Source organism: Dryobates pubescens, chromosome 30, assembly GCF_014839835.1.
Source record: "Dryobates pubescens isolate bDryPub1 chromosome 30, bDryPub1.pri, whole genome shotgun sequence".
Classification (NCBI taxonomy): domain Eukaryota; kingdom Metazoa; phylum Chordata; class Aves; order Piciformes; family Picidae; genus Dryobates; species Dryobates pubescens.
In genome coordinates, this window is record NC_071641.1 from 2942309 (window position 1) to 2964812 (window position 22504).

General features: G+C 40.4%; 2 protein-coding genes across 6 annotated transcripts; one reads left to right on the forward strand and one right to left on the reverse strand.

Annotated features, from left to right (window-relative positions):
• Positions 1-1222: 1222 nt before the first annotated feature.
• PBLD (phenazine biosynthesis like protein domain containing) lies at positions 1223-13799 on the reverse strand. 2 transcript variants are annotated; one of them, XM_009907126.2, is made up of 9 exons: positions 13692-13799; positions 11832-11931; positions 8558-8656; positions 8165-8274; positions 7968-7997; positions 7479-7567; positions 6335-6513; positions 4659-4721; positions 1223-1825 (listed from the first exon to the last, which is right to left on the reverse strand). In XM_009907126.2, exons 1-9 carry the CDS (start codon positions 13779-13781, stop codon positions 1713-1715), a joined length of 873 nt encoding a protein of 290 aa, XP_009905428.1. In that variant the 5' UTR covers positions 13782-13799; the 3' UTR covers positions 1223-1712. The 2 variants fall into 2 exon arrangements, with proteins under 2 accessions (XP_009905428.1, XP_054030632.1); XM_054174657.1 differs by lacking the exon at positions 4659-4721.
• Positions 13800-14408: 609 nt separating this feature from the next.
• HNRNPH3 (heterogeneous nuclear ribonucleoprotein H3) lies at positions 14409-20023 on the forward strand. Of its 4 annotated transcripts, none has more exons than XM_009907123.2 (10): positions 14409-14585; positions 15825-15962; positions 16494-16632; positions 17181-17368; positions 17776-17862; positions 18160-18275; positions 18688-18823; positions 19082-19162; positions 19247-19324; positions 19615-20023. In XM_009907123.2, exons 2-10 carry the CDS (start codon positions 15845-15847, stop codon positions 19683-19685), a joined length of 1014 nt encoding a protein of 337 aa, XP_009905425.1. In that variant the 5' UTR covers positions 14409-14585; positions 15825-15844; the 3' UTR covers positions 19686-20023. The 4 variants fall into 4 exon arrangements, with proteins under 4 accessions (XP_009905425.1, XP_054030630.1, XP_054030629.1 ...); XM_054174655.1 differs by having other exon boundaries at positions 17181-17323; positions 19580-20023; XM_054174654.1 differs by having other exon boundaries at positions 14410-14585; positions 19580-20023.
• The last annotated feature ends 2481 nt before the right edge of the window (positions 20024-22504 follow it).

Here is a 22504-nt window from a genome sequence, read left to right on the forward strand (position 1 = left end):
TCATCATTAATAAATCATGGCTGATTAACTAATCTGTTGATTACACACACATTACTGCATCGTCTCCCACCTGAGCTCTGGTGATTTTCCTATTCTGAATGGAAACAGAGATGAAGCAGTAGTAAATGATTAAAAAAATGCATTAAGCAGTAAAGCCACTGCGTTAGTCAGGAAAATGAAGAGCACCCATGTCTAAAATTTACAGGGCTTTGCATTATTAGTTCCCTTTGGTAAAAAAACCAAAACAAACAAAACCAACAACCAACCAACCAACAACCAAAAAAACCCACCTTGTACTCTCTATTAGTCAAATGTGAATGGGTGAACAATTATTGCTTCTTTAGTTCACTTATATTCTTAGAGAAGGTTGAAATTTTTTTCCAGTAAGAAGTAGCAAATGAAGCAGCAGAAGCTTGCAATGTTGCTCCTCAAGAAGATCCAGGTCACCAGCCAACCCAATCTGCTTTGTGAGAAGGCAAGGTCAAGGTGGCTGTTAAATACGCCATTGCAACACTGCTCCCTTCACAGTCATGTCTTGCTGCTGACAGCCAGTCTGAGTTTATAGACCACATTTCAGGACCCTGAACTTCAGCAAAGGTTGAATACAGAAGAACATGTCTTTCCATCTGGAGTATCCTTTTGCTTCCCACCCAGTTCTTAAGCTTTGCAGTGCATTTAAAACATTTTCAATATGCTTTGTGTAGCAGCAGGAGCTAGAAACTACTATTTCAAATGAAATCTAGGATTCTCTCACTGTTCCTTGCCTCTACCCTTGCCTCGGACTTAAGTAACATCTAAACTGCAAGTTTGACTTCAAACTACTTCATTCTAAAATACTGCAAAGAAAAATAACCAACGCGAAGTGCAGCACAAAAGTGATTTGAAAGGGAAAAGAGACTTCTAGTTAGAGTAACCAAAATAGTCCAGTATGCCTAATAAACACAGAGAAAGAAGAGAACACTGAAGGGAAAAAGTGAAAAATCTGAAGCAGTATACTTCATGAAGAAAATTACAGAAGAAACTTTTAACTTCAGAGCAGATCTTCAGTCTTTGAAAAACAAAAGACACTGCTGTAACCAACAGTCTTCTTCTGGATTTCTAACAGTTTTATGTGCATCACTATGTCAATTGCCTCCATCTATCTGCTAGAACTTTAATCACAAATATTAAGAACAGGACTACAAGCCACCGCAATACCAGTCATCTGTGAAAAATGTTCATACAAGAGAACCATAAAACACATTTCTAATCCTTTTATATTTTTTTTACATTGTCATTCAAGTAAATTAATGAACATATGAGCAGCATTTCAATATAAGGCAGAGAAAAGATACATATTTTTAAATTACTGTAGTGAGATTCCATATCAAATGACTGAGCATGGGAAAAAGTTTATCAATCAAAAAGTTTACAGTTGAGCCTGGGAATCAAGAATAGCTTTTAACATGGAACTTGGAAATAAATCATTTAAAAGCAGGAAAACAAGACAGATGTCCCCAGACATTTTCTAAGGTCTATGAAGCAGCAAGATGAGTGTGATGAAAACAATACCAAGGATCTTGATGATTAGAAGTGAACAATTTCAAGCAATTTTCTCAAAGGGATAGTAAGTCAAAGACTTCTGAGGACAGTGGTGATTCACTGTCTACAGCCAAGATATAAGCAGCATAATATGAATAATTTGAAGGTGTGAGAGATTAGTGTCAATTCCTTCAGAAAGTCAGGTTTCCTTTTAATACAACAGCAGTTTGCCCCGCAATGTCAACTCTTCCATCATTACGCAGGGAAATCTTCAATTCTCCTCCACGGCGAGAACATTGAAAAGCTAAATGGAAACAAGAATCTACAGTTAAAAACTAGCATCCATCACCAATTATTTAAAAATCCATGAACGCTGGGAATTGAAGCCTGTCTCTGGAAAGCAAGCAGCAACAGGGCAAGCACTGCACCAGGAACACCCTGCATGAACTAGCTTTACGGATGAAGGTTAGCTGACAGTGTATCCCAGACTTGTCAATTTGCTGTGATGTAACCAAGTAAATTTCCTTTGTATATCTAAAGAAGTCTGGAAATCTACCATTCATGGAATAGACACTTTCTCTAGGCTAAGAAGGAAGAACATCAAGTATTATCTACATGAGAATGAAGAATTACTTTACTGGTATTGAACATCTGAAGTAGATACTACGTTCAAAGAAAGTGTTTGGCTACAGGATAAATAAAGATCAAATAGGCAATGGAAAAAGCCTACAAGGAAACATGGATGCTGCTTCAGTTGTCCCATTGGTGTCCCACATTTGGTTGAATTCCTAAACCCTATAAAACAATAGTTGAATGAAGCACCTATTCTTTAACTTAAATGAAGTTAAGATCTATTTTTGTTCTAAGAAGGCAACACCTCTTCTTTGGCAGAAATGTTACACTTGTATATAAATCTGATGTGATCGACCTGCACGTTGAGATTATTTGGCAAAGATGAAAGCTGCAATTACCACTCCGCAAACTCTTCTCTTCCTAAGAATTCTATTCAGCTAAAACTTAAATACCAGTAGATTTATTCTACCTGAATAAAGCAATTTCCTCACAAAGAGAGAAGGAGAAAAAGACAAAAAAGCAAGCGGGTGGGACCAAAAATATGAGACACTGTATTGAAAGAGATCCTGGCAAAATTTGTGAAAGTATGATCTTCCAGTTATCAAAGTAAGGTCTGGGGGCTGTTTTGTTGATTTTTTTTTACACCCCCAAACCTGTCAGTTGCTATAAACCTGTTGTGTACCGGAAAGGAAATAGAGACAGGAATTGGTCAGACTCAATTGGCAGTAACAAGAACCAAAATTTCCCCACAAGTTAACATACTTGTATGATGTAAACCGATATAAAAAGATTCCTCTGGCTTCACCCAAGATGAAAATTTTACTGGATAAAGCCCCTTTTTTTCCACAATTATTTGGAAAGTCCTCTGTAATCTATCTGAATATGCCAAATTGCTTAAGCAAGTTCATAAATGTTATCTCAGAAATTTGAAAGCTGTGTAAAGAGCTGGATACAGCAACAGCTGCCAAATACTGCGTTCGTTGGCAATTATAGAAGCCCATACATCTGACACGAAAGATTAGAACTTGTCAATATTGCAGGACTCTTGAAATGGGGGGGGGGGAGGTGGAAGTCAAGGACCCACACTGATTTAATGTTGGCTGAAATTCAAGGATATAGAGAGCGTTTGTAAAGTATTTCACCTTGTAAAAAGACTGGAAAATTCTCCTTGTAGTTTGTGGGAAACTGTGATGAATCTGCAGACCCTTTGCTGGGCCAGGAAGAGATTGACCTTGAAAACATCACTGTATACCCATGAGAGAGTATTGTGCCCTTGAGTCTCTAGAGAAAGTCCCTGGGCTGAATATGTAGTTTGAGGATGAGAAACTGCAAGACTGAGATAGAGGAGCCACCTGGGCTAGCTTTACAAGTAACTATAGCAATGCTATCACTAACCAGTAACAATCTTGAGAAAAAGTTTGTTAACCACACGCAGTCACACTAACATAACATACACACAAATATGTGTTGCTTGCTGGACTAAACTTGGTCTTTGTACTCTGCTTGCCACGAGTGTTTTTGTTGCTTTGGCCATCACCCATTACAGTGACAGTAGTTGAGGGAGTGGATGTTATTTGGCAGTTTGGTTTAATAAAGCAGGAAGAGAACACAAATACAGGAAATTATGTCTAATACTTCAGAAGAGATATAGCTGACCTCCTCCTAGAGGTCTCCAATTTCTTCTTTAAAAGACTGAAGATAAAACTACAAACAAAATTTGCCAGTGCCCATGTATCTTGTCCCCATTCTTACACATTTAAGGTTAGTCACACTCTTTCTGTTCTTGTAACAGAAGTAACTATTCTTTCTTATATCTTTCCTGGCTACCATGTAAAAGCTCACTATCCTAAGGAAAACTGATCTTCACACCTAGATACAGAGATATATCAGAAAACAGAAAAAAGTGTACCATAAAGCACATTCTGTACTTCGAATCTGAATGTTAAAAATACCTCACCTCTTCTCATCTAGCTATCAAGCTTCTATCTAGCTCTTCTAAACCCTAAGATGCCTGAGGAAGAAGTGACTGAAGGGAATTACAAAATGAGGCACAAACCATGTGATTTTTTTTTTTTTTAAGTCTCATCTTCATATATGAATGGAAAGGAAAAAGTCTAAATTGTACTGAAAAGTATACAACATGAATGCATACACCAATACCTCTTCCAAATACCCAAAATGCAAGCCATAAAGACAAATAAGTACAGTAAAATTCAATCAAAACACAAACCCATCATCTGAAGTTCACCAAGCCTGTTAAAATGAAAAGTCATGAAAACTACAATGGAAAAGCTGAGACCAAAAACTCACTGCAGAAAGTTACTACCCACAAACAGACACTTCCAACTCTCTGCAGGCATGATGTGTCATATTGGTGGGTAGGAAACAAAGCAAGTTGTTAAAGGTTACCTCACATGCAAAATATTACATTTTATTCTGTTCATATTGAGAAAATGAATAGCACATTATTGCTACTGTTTGGTTTGTAGTAATAATAGGTTTTCTTTTTCAGTGAGTAGTTTTTAAGCAACTGGGCAGCTGTGCAAGAAGACAGTTTCTCTTACCAAGCATTTCCTTCTTCCCCAGCTGCTCTGACCAGTAGCTGCTTAAAACAGCATGGGCAGATCCTTGAAAGAAATTAGAAAGGAAAGTACAGAATTAAATTAGAAGCCCTGTGAAGTGCACTGTAAAGACAGAGCAAAGCGCATTCCAAATGTAAATGCCATAAACAAATCAAGTGCCACGTGTGTGTTTAGGGCAAAACCACCTCAGTTTCCACAAGGACAGAACTTAAGGCTTTGTAATTTCATTTATTTCCAATAAAGAGCTATTACTTTCCTATCCTCTGGCTTCAATGAAGTTTTGGCTAGGCAAGGGCTTCATGGTAGGAACAACAAACAATGCCAATTACAATGCTTAAGCCAAAGCACTCCTTTGTTCAACAGAAGTAAAGCTTCCTAACAACAAAATTTCAGATTGCTGAACATGATGTTACTCAATGAAACATGAACAAACACCCATCTGAAAATCTGGATAGGCTTTTTAAAATTTTTTGAGAATAGGAACAGGTGGATCTTTAAGGCCTCACCATAGCTTCTGAAAACCTACAGAAAAAAAACCACATTTCCTGCAGATGGCAAGAGAACTTAGGATGACTTCCAGGATTCACAGCTAGACAAGCTGCTTCAGGCCACACTAGCAGCCAGCCGCAAAGTCACTCTGCTGCAAAACCTACTGTTAAGTTAACTATCAGAGCTCAAGGACACCAAACCATGTAGCTTTATTAAGAAATCAGTACAAAAGTAATATAATACAAAGCCATAGCACTGTTAAAGTATACTTTTATACAATAAAAACATTTGCTTCTACAAAATGCAGGTCAGGCCACTTAAAGATGGAAGGCAACAACAGTGACCTATAATGAGATTCAGGAAGCTTCCAGTTTTTCCTACATATTGATACTACTCTTCCCAGAAGTCTTAAGGAATGAGCTCTCAGATTAGATCATTCTACAGGACTCTGCCCCCAGCTTTATCAGAAAAGCAGGAGTGAAAGCTTTAAAAAATAAATACATGGCTCATATTTCTTTACAAGCCTTTCTTTCTAAAAGCAGTGCCGAATCAGAGTGGTAGAGATTGGAAGGGACTTCCTGTTGATTAATTAGCAGTATTCCAGCAAAGACAGTTTTTTCTTTATTTAGCAAAACATTCAATGAGGATTTTTTACCAAGATCTCAGCTGACTAATAGTTAAACAGTGGTTAAGTGGTACCAAGGCATCACTCTGCAGCAATCGTCATCGCACCTGCTAAGCAGAATATCAAAGCAGCACGCACAGAACTACCTTCTGGCCCCTAAATATAGCACTAGCTGAGTTCTTGGTATTCAAAGGCCTGAGAACATCTACAATAAGCATCAGTTGAAGTGTAAAACAAAGAGACACTAAGAGAAATAGATGTGAACTCCTATTACAATATTCATTCAATACCAAACTAGTTTCTCACCACTCTCTAACTGGAATACTTGAGGGAAAAGACCTGATAATGACACAGGAATTAACTGGCCTGATGACACCACGGTGCTATTTTTTTCTCAATGGTATCAGTCAAAGTTTCCAGTTTAATAAGCACATTGTTCATATAAAACAGTAATTTATAAGACATACTTCAAAGTATAAAACCAGACTAATTAAGTTTACTAAGAACCTTTTATTGAACTGAAACACGAGTAAGAGCCACTTACCTGTAACAGGGTCTTCCAGCACTCCATACCAAGGTGCAAAATATCTGGAGTAAAAATCATGGCCTTTCTGTTTTCCACTGGATTTTCCCTTAAGAGTGAGTATAAGCCCTTTCACCTTTCCTGTCTTTTCAGCTGACAAAAAATGTTGTGCACTCACTTGCAGTTCTTCCAACACAGACCTTGAATATAATTATAGAACATTAACAGCCCGTAATCTTAACTTTACATGAATTTAAGTATTGAAAAGAAACATAAAACTACAAATTAATCTTCTCTACAATCCCTAAACAGCCATGATAAAGTGTTAGAGGATTCAAAATTCTTCACATTGCCCTCCCAATGTCATTTGACAGAAGACTACCCTGAATATAGACAAAAAACATACAGAAAAAATATAGAGGAAAAAAGTTCAAGACACACATTTCCTGTTTATTTCTGAAAGCAGAGCATCCTAGAATATGAGCTACAGAAAAGCACTTGTTTCAGTATTTTAATCATTGAAATAAGTATTTCATCATTATAGAATGCAAAAAGTATTCTACCTCCTTCAGAGCAAGCAAATAACTAACATTTGGATCTTCGTGGGATTCTAAAGCACCCTACCACCATCTCAAGTCTGTAAAATTACAGACTCTACCCTATAAAATAAAGTCAGAAAGAGTAAAAATAATAAGTACTCAGCTAAGGATATTTCTATCTCCCCACTACCTCAGTCTTTAAGCAGTATAGTTACACCAAACTGTGAAAATAAGGTGACAATAACAGTAAGGCAGCCTGATCAATCATACTTGACTTAGTAATGGAATTGTTCTCCAGGATTAACAAATGCTTTCAAATAATTTGAATTGGAATTTCCTTAGTAAAGCTACTTACATGCTGCTAAGTATGTGTAAATACATTGCAGTCAAATGGTAATAAGAATCCATGGCATTCTGTCAATGTGTCCTGCCTCATTAAGTGGGCCTCTATACAAACAACTAGCACTTCTTCTCACGTTAGAAAATAAAATAACTATTTAACACAGGAATTTAAATTATAGTTTTTAATCTATACCTGGTTTAAAACAAGTATATAAGGAATAGACATTGAACAAGCAAACTCAACTTCTGCACACTTGAGTTAAAGAAAAATAAGTGTAAGACACCTTTCGTAAGTATCACTGAGGCGAACTAAGAGGTTCTTTGTATCAGGAGAGTAACGGACATCTTGAACTACCATGTCAGCAACAGCTACCTAGTGGAAAAGTTCAAGGAGACAAAAACATTGTCACATGAATATGAAATATTTCTTTAATATTTTCATAGAACAAATTCCCTGATAAAAATGGGCTTATGCAAGGTCTTTGTGCAACACTCAATTACATGCAAGCAAACTAAGTAAAGGTACTAAGAGCATGAATGAATATGGCTAGGTGCCAAGAGCTGCGTATATGTCAACTTGGAAAAAACTCCAGGGACCAAGAAGAGGGCAAGGACACTTGATTGCTGTCGCATGACTCAGAGACCCTTCAAAGTTTTGTGTTTCAAGCAGAGAAGCACAACAAGCAACACTCTGTTGCCACTTTTTAGCCATTTCAGTATATAAAAATAAGTACATTATAAATGTGTTTCTAAGAGCATATATCATTTTTTACCTTTATTAAGGCTTCTACTTCCTGAAGCACCTGAAGAAAAAAAAACAAACAAGCAATACAAAAACCATTGTAAAAAAGTAGAACATATATCTTTATGTATCTATTAAACTATAGACAGACAGATATACATACATACACATACAGACATAAATACAGACTTTTCTTGAAAGCTTTTAATGAATTAAATTTTGACTGACCTGTGGATAGGCTAAGTAAAGTGGTAAATCCAGGACAATATGATCTCCCACTTGCCTGGCTTTTAATTCTCCACTCATCGTCATAAATGTCAGAACTGAATTTGTGTTTTCTAGAAAGAGAACACCGCAGCATTGTCAAACATAAGAATCCAAATGTAAGTTACAATAATTCATAGAGTAGCTTGGTATATTCAGAAAATGTTAGGCAGCTAAAATAGGACTACAGCTTTACAATCACAAATCACTTGTAAAAGACAATACCCAAGGTATCACCATATGTGTTCTTTAAATTTTTTGAATATTTAATTGCCTTTGATGCAGAAAATAGAGATCTTTTTAACTAGAAGTAACTTTTCTAAATAGGTTTTATTAATAAATAGCTTGTAAACATACTCTGTATGTGAAACAACACAGCAGCTGATGCAAGTGTAGCATGACCGCAGAGAGGAATTTCATTGGCTGGAGTGAACCATCTGAGTCCAAAGCAGGAACCTTGAAAATAAAGTTTATTTGGCATTATTAAGTGGAAGATGCCTATTTCTTCACTTTATCTCCACACATGACACAGAGCAATGACAATCCAGTCAACCAAAATGCATGTTATAATCAGTATTGGTCTTAAAGACACGCTCGGGAACCTCGTTGTACTGATTTTTTGAAAAGCTATTGGTTTTGAGACAGGTCAACAACAGGATTCCACTAATAACAGAGGAAAGATATTTTGTTGAAAGACCAAACAAGTGACATAGTGGAAATGCCTGCAGGCTGGGAACCACAAGCATTCTTGAAAAGCCCAGCTGGCACCCTTTAAGTGCTGCTGGGCAGCTAAAACCTGGAGACACACGAAGATACCATCCGTAAGCACAAAACCAAGAAACTGTAACAGGACCTTATCACCTGAAATGATGAAGAATAGTCTGGAAAAAGGGGAAAACTTCCCCAAAAAAGTATGAATTGCAACTGCCACTAGCTGTCTGGCTGTTTCAAGTGAAAAACAGAAATAAACAGCATCTATTGGCTTCTTGAAGTGATGGTGCCTATGTGCTCTTAAGTTGTTACCCAAAATTAAGTTCTCCATAAGAACTTTTTGTGGTGCCCATATTTTTCCCTTTCCTAAACAAGTCTGATCAAACTTTCTATAAGAACACGGACCCTTGCCAGAGACATGTCTGACTTGAAACTCCAGGACACAGATCATCTTTGAAGAGAGACTTTGTTATTTTACTGGTCTCGCTCTAGGCCCGCATCTGGGCTCGGATTGAGTTCTTTCTCAGATCCTTCTGGATTTGCTTGTCTTCCTCTCTGGAATCTATTTAATATGCTTGGTACTATATTTATACATATCAGTAATTTATCATATCTCCTGTTATATTATTAAGCAGTTTGTAGTAACCTGTAATATTATGTATATATTTCTTGTTGCTATTATTCCTTCTATACTGTTGATCACTGACAGTAATTTGTAATAGCTTTATGTATATATATATACACACACACTCATTTTGTTAACTATAACTATTCTTGCTAGCAGTGATTTTCTTTGTGTGTGTGTGTGTGTGTTAATGTGCAATAAAGCAGAGAATTTAGAAGACAAAACCTGTGTGTACCTGCACTTTATGGAATCATACGAAGTCATGGTCACAATCCCAGCACAATCTGTAGGTTCATTAAGAATTATTTTGCTTGAAACACCAGTCATGTCTGGTCAAAGCCTCTAATCTACACTAACTTTGCATTTCACTAGAAATCTTATTTCTCTTCACTGTTAAAAAAAAATGGAAGTCAAGTGCACTATATTTGGTTGCAACTTCTGTGGAATTCCTGTACCACAGTATTTAAGATAATGCTTGTGACAACATATTTTATGTCATAATTACTGTGCAAACACAACTAGAAGGTGCCAAAGAAACAAGCATTAAAAAAAAACAAAAAAAGGTCTTGTCATTGCCCCTGTGAAAAATAAGTTCACCCCCTACCCAATGAAAACAAACAGAATCCAAATAAAACCTAGTGAGTGAAACCAAAGGCTATGGCAGAGAAGTGCTTTGAGGCAGGGCAGAGACAGAACCCAGCTGTAAGTCTGCCCTGAGGTGTTATGCACTCCCCTAAGTGGAAATTGTGGCTGAAAGCAAGAGGAAATGGAGTCAGCCACGACCGACTGGAGACATGCAAGCTCTGTGACCCATACCAGCTGCCTGGATGCTTCAGACACACAGCTGTACTCTCATACTATATCTCTAATTTATTTTTTTTAATTAAAATTAAATGCATGACCACAAATGCTACAAAAACATACCCTTTGTCCTTACTACACCTTACAGAAGTAAATAATTGTCTTACAAATGACATGCTGATGTTCAGCATCTCCTCATGCTCTCACCACCCCTTGATTCACACATTCTCAGGTGTACCTCAGTGACTAAATTCCTCTGAACAAAATCTTGCAATCCTTTGGCAGCTGGGTCTGACCTCACAAACTCTGGTGCTATTGATATCAAAAGCATTTTAACAAGACAGGAGCTGGCATTTTATATGCTACTGGGTAACTTGAAAATAAATAAATTTACTCAACCTATTGGCAGGTGTTAAGATGAAAAATGAAAAGCACCTCTTCTTAAGTCAAGCAATTAGTCTAACCCTAAAACAAATTACAGTTTATTAACAGGTATAAGAGATGACAGTTAACCACCTTAAGAAAACCATCTTTAATTACATATGATAAAGACCAGTTTCTTTGCATACCGTTCTAGGGCCTGTCTCAGACAGATGAAAATGCCAAAGCTGTTTATCTCTTCCACTATGTCGTACCAAAGCAAGGGCATGCCAAATTACTCTCTTAACCTTGAATATAACTCCAGGCTGGTGGGATTCCAATCCCTTGGCTCACATCATCATGCAACTGCAAAATCAGCAGACTCAGCCATCTGATTCAGTTCAAAACTAATACACAAAGCAATTCTGAATGGACTGCATCTCTCTGGTATTTTCCACCTCGTCTAGTGTCTCTCCATTTCCTCTCCTATCACATATATTTGCCCTACCAAGAACACCAGTGAAGTCCCTTATTCAGTGATATGAGCAGCTTAATGTGTTTGTTTGGGGCAACTTCAGACTTCAGAGCTTTGTCATAAAACTGTATTTGTCCAGCACTGAGTCCACAGAGAGCTTATGTGATTTCATGAGAAACTCAAATAGTTACAATTATCCCAGTGATTATTTTCTGAACAGCCAAGCCACATTCTACTCGCACTGTGGTCTGCTGCATATAGAATAAGCATGTTACATCTCTATTCTTCTGCTTGTGTAAGAAGAAACTATCTCAGGAGATTATTAGTACTAATGGAGAGATTAATTGAAGAATCACTGCACAGCATTTTTAGGAATTTTCTGTATACAACCTGCTTATTTAGAAAAAGGCACTAAAACAAGTGGTCTAATTTATGAATTACAAGTGTTTGTATACTGTGAAATGAATTGTATTTAGAGCATGAATGCTATTAAGACTCTATGTGCAAAAGGCTTATCCTTATCTTTAATAAGGCACATCACAACTCAAAGTTTTTGCTTTGGCTGTCTTACAAATATAAGCACCATTTCTTATAAACTCACACCCAGTGTCCTCCCACTCCCCTGTAAGAGATTGTGGCGGGCAAACAGAATCACTCACTTTTGGTGAAGTCATCTCCAGGCTGCAGTTTTCTAATGAAAGCAGTTTCTGAGAGGTTCATTTCTGTCGCAATTTTTTGGTGCAATTCTTCATCCAAGTCCTAACAATGAAACAACAAATCCAATTAAAAAGCAGGCCAAAATACATAGAATCAAACTTTCTCTCATAAACACAGCCATCGAGCTACTTACTAGAACAAAATATAGATTTGGGTTTTGTTCAAAATACTTTGAGGGTAAAAAAAAACCAAAACACCACAAAACCATTTTGTGCTTAAGAGATAACTAGTTCAATTATGGTGATACATGGGCATTTCTTATATTTGTCCTACTAGTTTACAAGTTCTTGGAATAGATGGAAAATAAAATCACCAAAAAGCTAAACTCCGTGTTTCCATGAATGCAAACATGGGCTTTCTAAAGTTCTGACTGAAGTCACACTGAGAAGTAATCATTTACATAATATAAAAAAATAACTATCACTCTGGCTTTGGTAACTCTAGAAAATCCATGTCAGGAAGAGGTATGTGACAGTGGCTAGGGCCATGGCGAAGACGGCTGATCAGCGCTTAGGGCTATACCCTCAACACGACTCTTTAACAATACACCAAGTCAGAAGCAGCTAAGAGGAGATAAAGTGGAAAAAAAATAAAAATGCACTGGAGCTCACCACATTCTGCTCTAACTGCCTGCAGATCTGAACCAGTGAACATTGATCCCAGGATACATGAGCTGTAGTGATTGTATAACATTCTATTTCACCCTTGCTCCATTCATCTTTCCCCACAATTATGCTGACTGAATAAAATACAGAGGAAAAAGTACTGAGAAGCCCTGGTCAGGTTCAACCTTTGAATGATAAAAATTTGCCGTTAATAGCTTCAATCCTTGCCAGGCAATGATCCCGTACTATAGATATGAAACAACTACCGATGTGCGTCACAGATCTGTATTCTATACAGTGAAACAATATTCTAACTTCGAACAGCAACAAGCACCAGGAAAACAGTTGCAACTGTCAAATACTTTAAAGATACTAAACCAGAACAAAGACCAGCCAAAACATCATTCCAAACAATACATCTGTATTGAAACACTGCCATCCTGTGGCACTTCGGAAACACAGAAGCAGCCCCTTTGGGCACTCTTGCAAGCCCTCAATGGATTTTGTAAAGCACCTGCTAGAATTCTGACGGGAACACAGAAGAGAAGTACTGCTGCTAGCTGCTTCCTCGGAGCTTAGAATCAGGTTATGACTCTCATCTTTAACTGAATCTTAGTTTTAACTTTGACACTAAAGCCTCTGGTCTGTCTCAGGTATTGCAGAAAAACCTTAGAAACCTCAATACTCCAAAGGCAACATACAAACAAGTTGCCCACAATATGCAATGAAGTAAAATTTACATAAAAATGCGAAGTTCATCGTTTCAAAGCTCGTTCTGAGATGAAGTATTTAGATTTTAGGAAATTAAAAATACATCAGAAGTCAGAGATTCTCAATTATAACTTCAGCTGATCTGGTAAGTAGACTGCATTTCATGAGGTCCCAAGAGGCTTAGGAACATCTAAGAAAGGATTCATTTTGTCAGTATAAGCTATTGCCACTGACTGCTCCACATATAATGTCACATTTAAAATTTCCATCAAGTGTTCCTACACAATAATACCTAGACATATCTAATCCAGTTTAATAATTGCTTTTTGGCAGAAATTGCCAAGTGTACCAGTTAGTACTGATTGCTCAGAATGCCTTGAGGAGGAGGATGACTACTGCCAATTGCACAACTACCATGCAAATAAAAACTGGCTGTTTATTCGTCTAAAGCTGAATTACGAAGTCCCTTATAAAAGAGTAACTTACATTTTCAAGCAGACAGACTGCAGCAGGATTTCCAGCAAATGGCCGGTTTGTAAATGCATCGACCGTAAAAACTGGAATGTCCATGGTCATTTGCGCCTATTTAGTCTTTAAACACTTTCTGCAAGGTGCTTTGTAACCTGTTTCACCCCCAAACAGTAAAACTCCACGATAATGTTTCCCTAACGGAGGAGGAGCCAAGCGGTCCCTATCCCGTCACTTCCGACTGCGCACTTGGGGTGCAGCCTCCCTCCACGCTCCCGCGCTCAGCACTAATTGTTTTTAACTCTTTTATCCTGCATCTTGCACCGCTTGCTACCAGCTCCAGCGCGCTCTCACATAGGCTCTTCTACCGTAACGGCTGACCTGACCTTCAGTCCTGAGGCACTTACGAGGGCTGTAGAATGTTCTCCCTGGCACCAGCCAGGGAGACAAGACCACCCACTGCAGGCATCTGTATCGGACAACCTTCCCCCTCTTCTCTTCCAAGCCTACACCGAGGAAGCCCTGCAAGACACCCTAAGGGACAAAGACTAAAGGGCAAAACCAACCCCGGACACTAGCTTCAAGGGTTGTCTGTGCAAGGCTACTCGTATCCCCGCTCGGCGCCAAGCCCCGCCAAACGCCCGCGCCCCAAGCGCGCACGCGCCTCGTCACAGAAGCCGGTGAGGCGAATAGGCGGGAAGTCACTCGCAGCCGCACAGCGCATGCGCTGTCACCGCCCAGCTGGGGCTGAGAAGCGCGGTGCGGCTATCGCGATACCTGCGCAGTCGAGACGCCATCCTGTCCATCGTTGCGTAGGTTTCGAGCTTGCCGGCTGGTTGGAAGTGAGGAAGAGCCTTCTTGCTGGCAGAAGCTCCCACTGGGACACGTCGAGGGGTGTCCAAGTGTCTCCTGGTGAGTAGAGAGGGAGAACGAACTGAGCTGAGTCCTGGTCGGGCCCTCATGGGGTGCTTGTGGGCAGGACTTTTCATAGCCATGAGGACTCAGGCCTTGAGGGGGACGGCCCCTTTCGTCCCTTAGCGTGGAGATTAGGCGAGCGCACGTCTGTAGGAGCCGGGAGCAGCCGCGCTCCCGAAGTAAGATATGGGGGAGGGGCGACGTCGGGCCGCTAAGCCTCGTTCTCGTGCGCCGCCGCCATTTTAAGTGGTGTAGCAGAGGGTGGTGACGGCCTCAAGAGAACGGCGGGCTGCGGCGGTGGGGCCTGAGAGGGCTGAGGTTACGCTAGCGGAGGCCAGATAGCTCCCGAGTCGGAGAGGTAGCAGTGGGGAGCGGAGCGGGAGCGGGAGAGGCGGGAGGGGGCGGCTCCAGGGAGACTCTGTAAATGGCGCCGGGGCGCGGGCGGTGGATCAGGGCCGCAATTTCGGCGGTAGTCGGCGCCACGCGGAGGGAGGCGGGGGAGGGGTGTTGCTCCACTCCTGCCAAGGGAGGCGACGGCCGCGCGGCCCATTATGGGGCGCTACCGGTACCCCCACACCCCCCTGCTGAAGGCGTTGCGCGCGCACGTGCGCCGCGCAGTGACTGAGGCGCGGGCGCGAGCCGCCCCCGCCGCGCGGGCCCGACCTTTCCTTTCCCTGGCAGGGCCTAGGCTCGCGGAGCCCGCCTGCCGTCCTGCGGGGTGACCCCGCGGCTCCTTCTGGTCTGGGGCCCTGCCCTGCTGAGCCCGGGTAACCCATCGCCGGAGTGCTTGGAAAGCGGAGGAGAAACACAAAGGGGAGCGTGGCCCGTGGCGCTTTGTTTGCAGACAAAGGAAGGCCTTGTCTTCCCATGCAGGAACCGTTGAGTGGTTCCTATTTCTTTTGCTTGTCGTGCTTGAAAAAAACTCGCCCAAAAATAACAAAAAGCCCCGCACAAAGCCTCATAGGGCGGATGCTCGGCGTACCCTGAGTAAATAATGAGCTTTATGTGCTTTGCCTGCCCACGTGCTGCTCCCCCTACACGCAGTGTTCCCTGGCAGAGTGGAGTTGAGTGGTGCGTGCCATGGATGTGATAAAGTAGAGTTTGAAGTACCGAGCAGAAATAAAGCTTGTTAGCCATAACACTAGTTATCTAAAGAAAAACGTTTAGATTTCTTTTTTTGGACCATAGGTATATGCAGAATCTCTTATTTTTTTCTTTCCCCATCTTTCTCTTTAGGGTTTAATTTTAAGTAAAAGATGGACTGGACTGGGAAACATAATGGACCAAATGATACAACTAATGATGGAACAGTGGTACGACTTCGAGGCCTGCCATTTGGTTGCAGCAAAGAAGAGATTGTTCAGTTTTTCCAAGGTACCTCTAGTATAGTCGAAGTATAGTGATTGGAGTTTTTTTGCATTTTGACCAGAATGTTTTGCACATTTTTGTTTGTAATGGCTGTTAATGGGGTGGGTGGGAGGGACTGTGCTTAAATTGGCTTATCTTAAATGAGAATTATGCCCTGTGAATGAAATAGAAATAACCATAGATGTAGTAAAACATAGTATATATCTAATTTTCTGTAGGAGTAAACATGTTATGCATATTGGGGTGACCTGAATGTTAGCATTTAGATCAGTTAAATTGCTTGATTGGTAGCTATGTTTTCTTCATGTAACTTAGGTGGTTGTATTTTTCGTAGTTTAAACAGAAAAGAAGTATGGCTAAATCCATAAATGTTTAATGAAAGATGATTGGCTTGTATTGTTGGGTGATGGGGGAAAGAAGGTGGTGTTCTTTTTCCTTGTTGTTGTTTAGATATGCTTTAAGTATTTGCTACAGATGGGAATGTTTCAGCCTTTAACACTGTTCCCCTTGATGGGGTTATTTGTCCTTGGGTTAAAGGGTTGGAAATCGTGCCAAATGGGATAACATTGACGCTGGACTACCAGGGGAGAAGCACAGGGGAGGCCTTCGTGCAGTTTGCTTCAAAGGAGATAGCAGAAAATGCTCTGGGGAAACACAAGGAAAGAATAGGGCACAGGTGGGGATGGAGAGTTTGGGATGGTGTTAAATCTTTATTTTTGGGGGTTGTGGGTCAGTAATGCTTTTGGGGGGGTTGGGGAGCATTATATGGAACTGGTTGTCTTTAAGAATTTTTATAACTGATCCTAAATTAACTTGGGGAAATATGGTAGATTTGGGGGGTGGGGGAGACAGTATTGCTCTGGGTAGTTTGTTAAACTCAGAAAATTTTGAATCGTTCTTGTGTAGGGTAATTTGTGATAAATTCTACTTTAGCTAGACACTGTTTTTCAACAGTGTGTTTCTCGTACTGGAAAGACATGTTTTATGCTTAATCTGTACAGCTAGACTTTGCACATAGTAATTGTTGCCACTGCAAAGTGGGCTTTTTTTCCCTATACACTTAAGATTCTTACGGTTTTGAGGAGAAACTTAAGTTGTATGGTATCTCTAGTCACTTCTGTTGGATTGTATGTGTAGTTGTAGAAAACATAGTATGGCATTTGGTAATAGTCAGACACCTTTGCCTGTGATCTTACTGGTACTCTGAAAATCCTCTCTTACTAGATACATTGAGATCTTCAAAAGTAGTAAGAGCGAAATCAGAGGATTCAGTGACATGCCAAGAAGAATGATGGGACAACAACGACCTGGACCATATGATAGACCATTAGGAGGAAGAGGGGGTTATTATGGAGCTGGGCGTGGAAGTATGTATGACAGAATGCGTCGAGGAGGTGGTGGATATGACGGTGGTATGTCTATCTAATGAACAGAGGTTCTGTTGTCAGTGTCATGTTTCTGACATCTTGGTCAAGAAGTAAAGAAATGGCAGTAGCTGCAATGCCCGTTAGGTTTGACATGCTTCTCAAGGAATTTTTACTTCTATTGTACCAAAAAAAACATGACTTAGTATTTAAGATTAGTGGCAATAGTAAGAAAAGAGTATTTTGCTGAAAATTTAATCTTGTTCTTGCATGTTTCAGTATTTCTGTTGTGTAAAAGGAAATTCACGTTTGTGTTCTGTTCAGAAACCCATATTTAACAGTCTGTAGAGACTGCTAACTTCTCGGTGCCCTGAGACTGAGAAACTGACTTGTGCATTGACATGTGAGTTTGGGGTGACAATGTAATCGTTCCTTTCTTTCTCTCCCTTGCACAGGATATGGTGGCTTTGATGATTATGGTGGCTATAATAACTATGGCTATGGAAACGATGGCTATGATGACAGAATGAGGGATGGGAGAGGTAAAAACTACATTTTGTAATAATTTCTTTAGAAATATTTTTATGTCATTTGAGTTGTGAGACATAACACTTCCAAGACAGAAATAATTGCTTGTTTCATTGTAAAGAAGGTAGGTTGAAAAATGTGAGGAACTGGGGAATCTTGGGAAGAGGTCAGTACTTTGCTTAGGGTGTCTTCTGGTTAAGTGTGAAGTATAAACAAACACCTTATTCAGTGCTTTCAGAAAAACAGTGACTTCTGGCTTCTCGTGCAATCTTACAGGCGTGTGGTTTTGTTTGTTGTGGGTTCTTTTGTAGGCATGGGAGGACATGGCTATGGAGCTGCAGATGCTGGGTCTGGTTTCCATGGTGGTGGTCATTTTGTTCATATGAGAGGACTTCCTTTTCGAGCAACAGAAAATGATATTGCTAATGTAAGTGCAGTGGGGAAAAGGCTTTACAATGTCAAGAGTTTGTATGTTCTTGTCTTGCCTGTTCCAAACATAAGTAAAGTTGTCTAGCAAGTGATCGGTAAGATGCCTAACGCACCTGCCAACTAAAGCGTTTGCCTGTTCCAGGATGGCTTAAAGCAGTGCCCGTGGGCAGGAACTTAATATTTGTACCACGGCTTTTAAAGAAAGCTGCAACTTGAGCTCTGTGTCATAAGAGACTATAAATGTAGGCTTAACTTAACGTTGAAAGCCCACTAACACGTTGGAAATTAGTAATTACATTTGTGGTAGGATGAGATTAATGGTGTGCTCCACTAATGGGTGGGGTGGGAAGAAAAAGGACCTGGCTTGAATTCTACATTAATATGACTGTTCACTTTGTTCCCATTCTTAGTTTTTCTCACCATTGAACCCCATAAGAGTTCACATTGATATTGGAGCAGATGGAAGAGCCACGGGAGAGGCAGATGTGGAATTTGTTACGCATGAGGATGCAGTAGCTGCCATGTCCAAGGATAAAAATCACATGCGTGAGTGTCATACACCTGAAGCTTTCATTGACCCAGGGGCTAGCAGGATGTATAAGGATAAATGGAACACGGGTTTAAAGTGTATTTAAGTTGCAGTTCAGTAAACATAAAACTCTCAAGAGTTTGTCATTTATGACCTTTCAAACTGGCCTTTTGTAGGCTTCTCACTGTAAGCTGGGGTGGTTTTTTTGCTGTATGTCTCTGTGCTGCTGGTTTCTGACACAAAATAGAAAGCAAGGTTGGTTTTGTTTCTTGCAGAGCATCGATATATTGAGCTATTCTTGAATTCAACTGCTGGAGGCGGTTCTGGAATGGGAGGCTATGGCAGAGATGGAATGGGTATGCATCACTTCAGACTTAGCTGACACTTTGCCGAGTCCTAAGGTGTCCCAGGCTTGTAACAATACGCTTTCTGCCTTGCAGATCAAGGTTACAGCTCTGTTGGGAGAGTGGGGATGGGCGGTGGTGGATATGGAATGCCCGATGGCTTGGGCGGATACAGTAAGTAAAGTTTCCTTTCTGTTATGTGTACTGGGGGGAAGTGCTGCTACATCCAGCCTCTGATGGACTGTGGGAAAGGGTGGTGGGCTCTGCATGCTGTGCAGTGCTTGTGTTGGGAGAACGGGAAGGAGGGGAGTGGTCACTTGCTGGTGCAGCAAGTGCTTGGAAAAGCAGTGCTGAAGTGTATGTTTTAGTGTAAATGAAGTCATCTTTTACCAGTTCTGTATTACCCATCACATTTTTTCTTTTTTTAAGGTATGTATGCGTGACCTTGTGTCAATTGTTTGCAGGTCGTGGAAATACTGGAGCATACTATGGGCAAGGCAACATGGGTGGAGGAGGATGGCGTGGAATGTATTGAAGGATAGCCTTGCTTCTGCAAAACATCCTGGAAGAAAGAGTCTCTGGTCTACTAGACTTTCTTACAAAATTTAATTTCTTTTGTATTTTAAGAACTTTATAATGACTGAAGGAATGTGTTTTCACAATATTATTTGGTAAGCAACAGATTGTGATGGGAAAATCTGTTTTCTGTAGGTTTTATTTGTTGCATACTCTGACTTTAAATAAATTTTTATATTCAAACCACTGATGTTGATACTTTTTATACTAGTTACTCCTAAGGATGTATTACATATTCAAGACTACAGTCGGTTTCAGATGTTGTACTATGGTTCAATAAAGGTGGTTGTACTGTAACTCCTATGAACATTGATTCAGTTCTATGTAATCTTGGTGTAGTGAATGAGGTTGGAAAATACACTTAGGGGGGAAAAGGTAGAAAACTAGGTTAGCTTATTTGGTAATGACCTTTCCTAACCCCTTTTGATAAGTTGTATGTAGTAATTCCTCATTGTGGAGGCTCAAAGTCATTGGTTGGCTTTCTTTCCTGTACTACCACAATCCACCATCGTCAAATCCATGGCCTTGTGCCTCCACATTTATTTCCAGGCTTTGCTCTAGGACAGTAGAGGCTGCATTTCACAGGTGTAACTTGCCAGGCACACCAGCACTAGCAGGGCTGTGGGCTAACAGGAAGCAAGTCCAATACTGGTTTATTTGAAGCTGGCTACTTAGTGATTTTTTTTTTCTTTCTGCAAACTGCTTTTGGGAAGAAGGGGGGAGTGGAAGCAAGTTAAGATTTTTCTTTCATGAAATTGTATTGAAACAGTTCAGCTTTCTTTGCCTGCACAGAGCTAATGTGTCTATTTGTTCACAACTTGACAAGCCATTCTATTGATGAGCTCATGAGAGGCAAGGTAGCTAAAGTAACTATAAGCCCAGTTCTTGTTAAATAACACAACCCAAACACGCTGATATTTGTGCGTTTGTGACATGTAAGATATGTAAGAAACTATTGTTTGAAGACACTTCACATACCTGATGTGTAATGAAAAAAGGTATTTATTCTTCTGAGCCAGTGTGATCTCCCAAATTAACTGCTTTGTCCTCAATGCCTCCCTTAACATGTCAAATGTGATCTTGGCTATTGCAAGTCTGTCACCTGTTTTGCTAGTACTGTGTTATCTATGTAATAAACGTCTTCTTGTGGGAAGGAGAATGGAGTTTATTTCACCATAAGAGTGTGTTCTCGTGTCACAGTGACTGCAAATGAGAGCTGGAAGGGTACAAGTGGCAGAGGAGGCTTTCCCAGCACTGGAGTATTCTGGCTAGGAAGGGGAGGGAAGGTGAGAGCAGTGATCTTGCAGAGCTTTGCACTTGGTGCTCTTAAACCAGCAGCTTCATGGTCTGAACTGCAGCAAGGCACCACCTTTCTATGGGCACAGATGTCTAATGCCCAGCACTTCCTCCCTTACTGCTTTGCCTCCTATTCTCTGGGAAGGAGCACTAACACACACCTATGAGATAAGGCAGAACTTGGCTTTGAGCCACTTTCTTCAACCAGGCCATCTGCACAGGTACACTGTACAGAGCAGTAAATCCCTGCCACAGCCATGTTTACCCTGTAATGAACAGTATTAAAGCACTGGCTGTTGCAGGTCACAGCAGGAGCCTTTAAGCTATGGAGGAAGGGTTGTGAGAAGAAAACCTGGAAAAAAAAGGGTGAGGCAAGCAAAGTTTCAGTCTCTACAAAGCTACATGGGGGGTTTGGTGTGAAGAGCTTATTTGCCTATGGAGAATGGCTGATACATATAGTGGTGTGATGAACCTAGAGCTCAGCTGGCCTTTCACTTTGCTCCTGGAGGAGGGAGGTGCACGTATGGTCAATGAAACTTCTCTGTGGCTCAGGTGGACACTGCAGGGAAGAGGAGCAGGCTCAGTACAGCAGAAGCCATTTCCCAAGCATACAAATGAGGGCGCTCTGACAGTTACTGCTTCTGATGAATGAAGCAAACCCAACAAACCTTCCTATGGTTACTGTGAATCACAATCTGTCAGAAGAAGGGATTTTAGAAAGAACTAACAGCGTGGCCCAATAAGCTGCTAAAAGCAGGCCAGGTGCGTGGCTTAATGCTAAGGGAAATAAACCCACATGGAATGTGAACCATTCCCTGTTCAAGGCAGAGTAAGAAGCAGCCATCTGAATAATGATGCACTGCTTGAGTGACATCTGCCCATGCAAAGAGTAGAGAGGACACGACTGCAGCTAATAGAAATTAATTGACTGCATGTTATGGAAAACTCTTCATTGTAAAAGAATGCCTAACTTAAACTTTGTTTAATTGCACACTGTTTGAAAAGTTACTTATTGAAGACAGGAGAGATTAGCATCATCTACACCCTAAATCAAACACTGCTGCCTCCATACTTGCCCCACTCTAAAGCCCCTAGGAAATGCCCTTAGGTTACTTTCAGGAGGCATGCGAGGAGCATGTGGCTTGTGAGGTCACTGGCAGGGTAGCTCCCCACTCCCCAACATATGCCAAGGCTTTCTAAGAGCCCTGAACAAACCCTAATGAAATACAACACTTCTACAAACTTTAATAAAGTGACATTATTCCCACAGTTAAGTTGCAGATCAATAAATTTATTTTTTTCCTAAAGCTATTTACAGATTTACAAATTGTTTTGTTTTTTACAAAAAGATACATCAGGTCATTTTCAAATACTTTTTCTTTACAAAAGCTACATAAGCAACTACAGTGAGGTGTTAGAAAGAACAGCTGGATGAGCTCTCAGAATATTAACTGCATACCTACCCTCAGAAGCCAAAGCTAA

Bases quoted from the DNA above. Each gene is read 5' to 3' on its own strand.
- PBLD (XM_009907126.2), bottom strand. From the start codon at position 13,781: ATGACCATGGACATTCCAGTTTTTACGGTCGATGCATTTACAAACCGG. The intron at 7,568-7,967 runs GTAAAAAATGAT...CTTTTCCACTAG, and splicing joins AAGTAGAAGCCTTAATAAAG to GTAGCTGTTGCTGACATGGT. The intron at 4,722-6,334 runs GTAAGTGGCTCT...ATTTCTTTCAAG, and splicing joins GCTGGAAGACCCTGTTACAG to GATCTGCCCATGCTGTTTTA.
- HNRNPH3 (XM_009907123.2), top strand. From the start codon at position 15,845: ATGGACTGGACTGGGAAACATAATGGACCAAATGATACAACTAATGAT. The intron at 17,369-17,775 runs GTATGTCTATCT...TCCCTTGCACAG, and splicing joins AGGTGGTGGATATGACGGTG to GATATGGTGGCTTTGATGAT. The intron at 18,824-19,081 runs GTGAGTGTCATA...TGTTTCTTGCAG, and splicing joins CAAGGATAAAAATCACATGC to AGCATCGATATATTGAGCTA.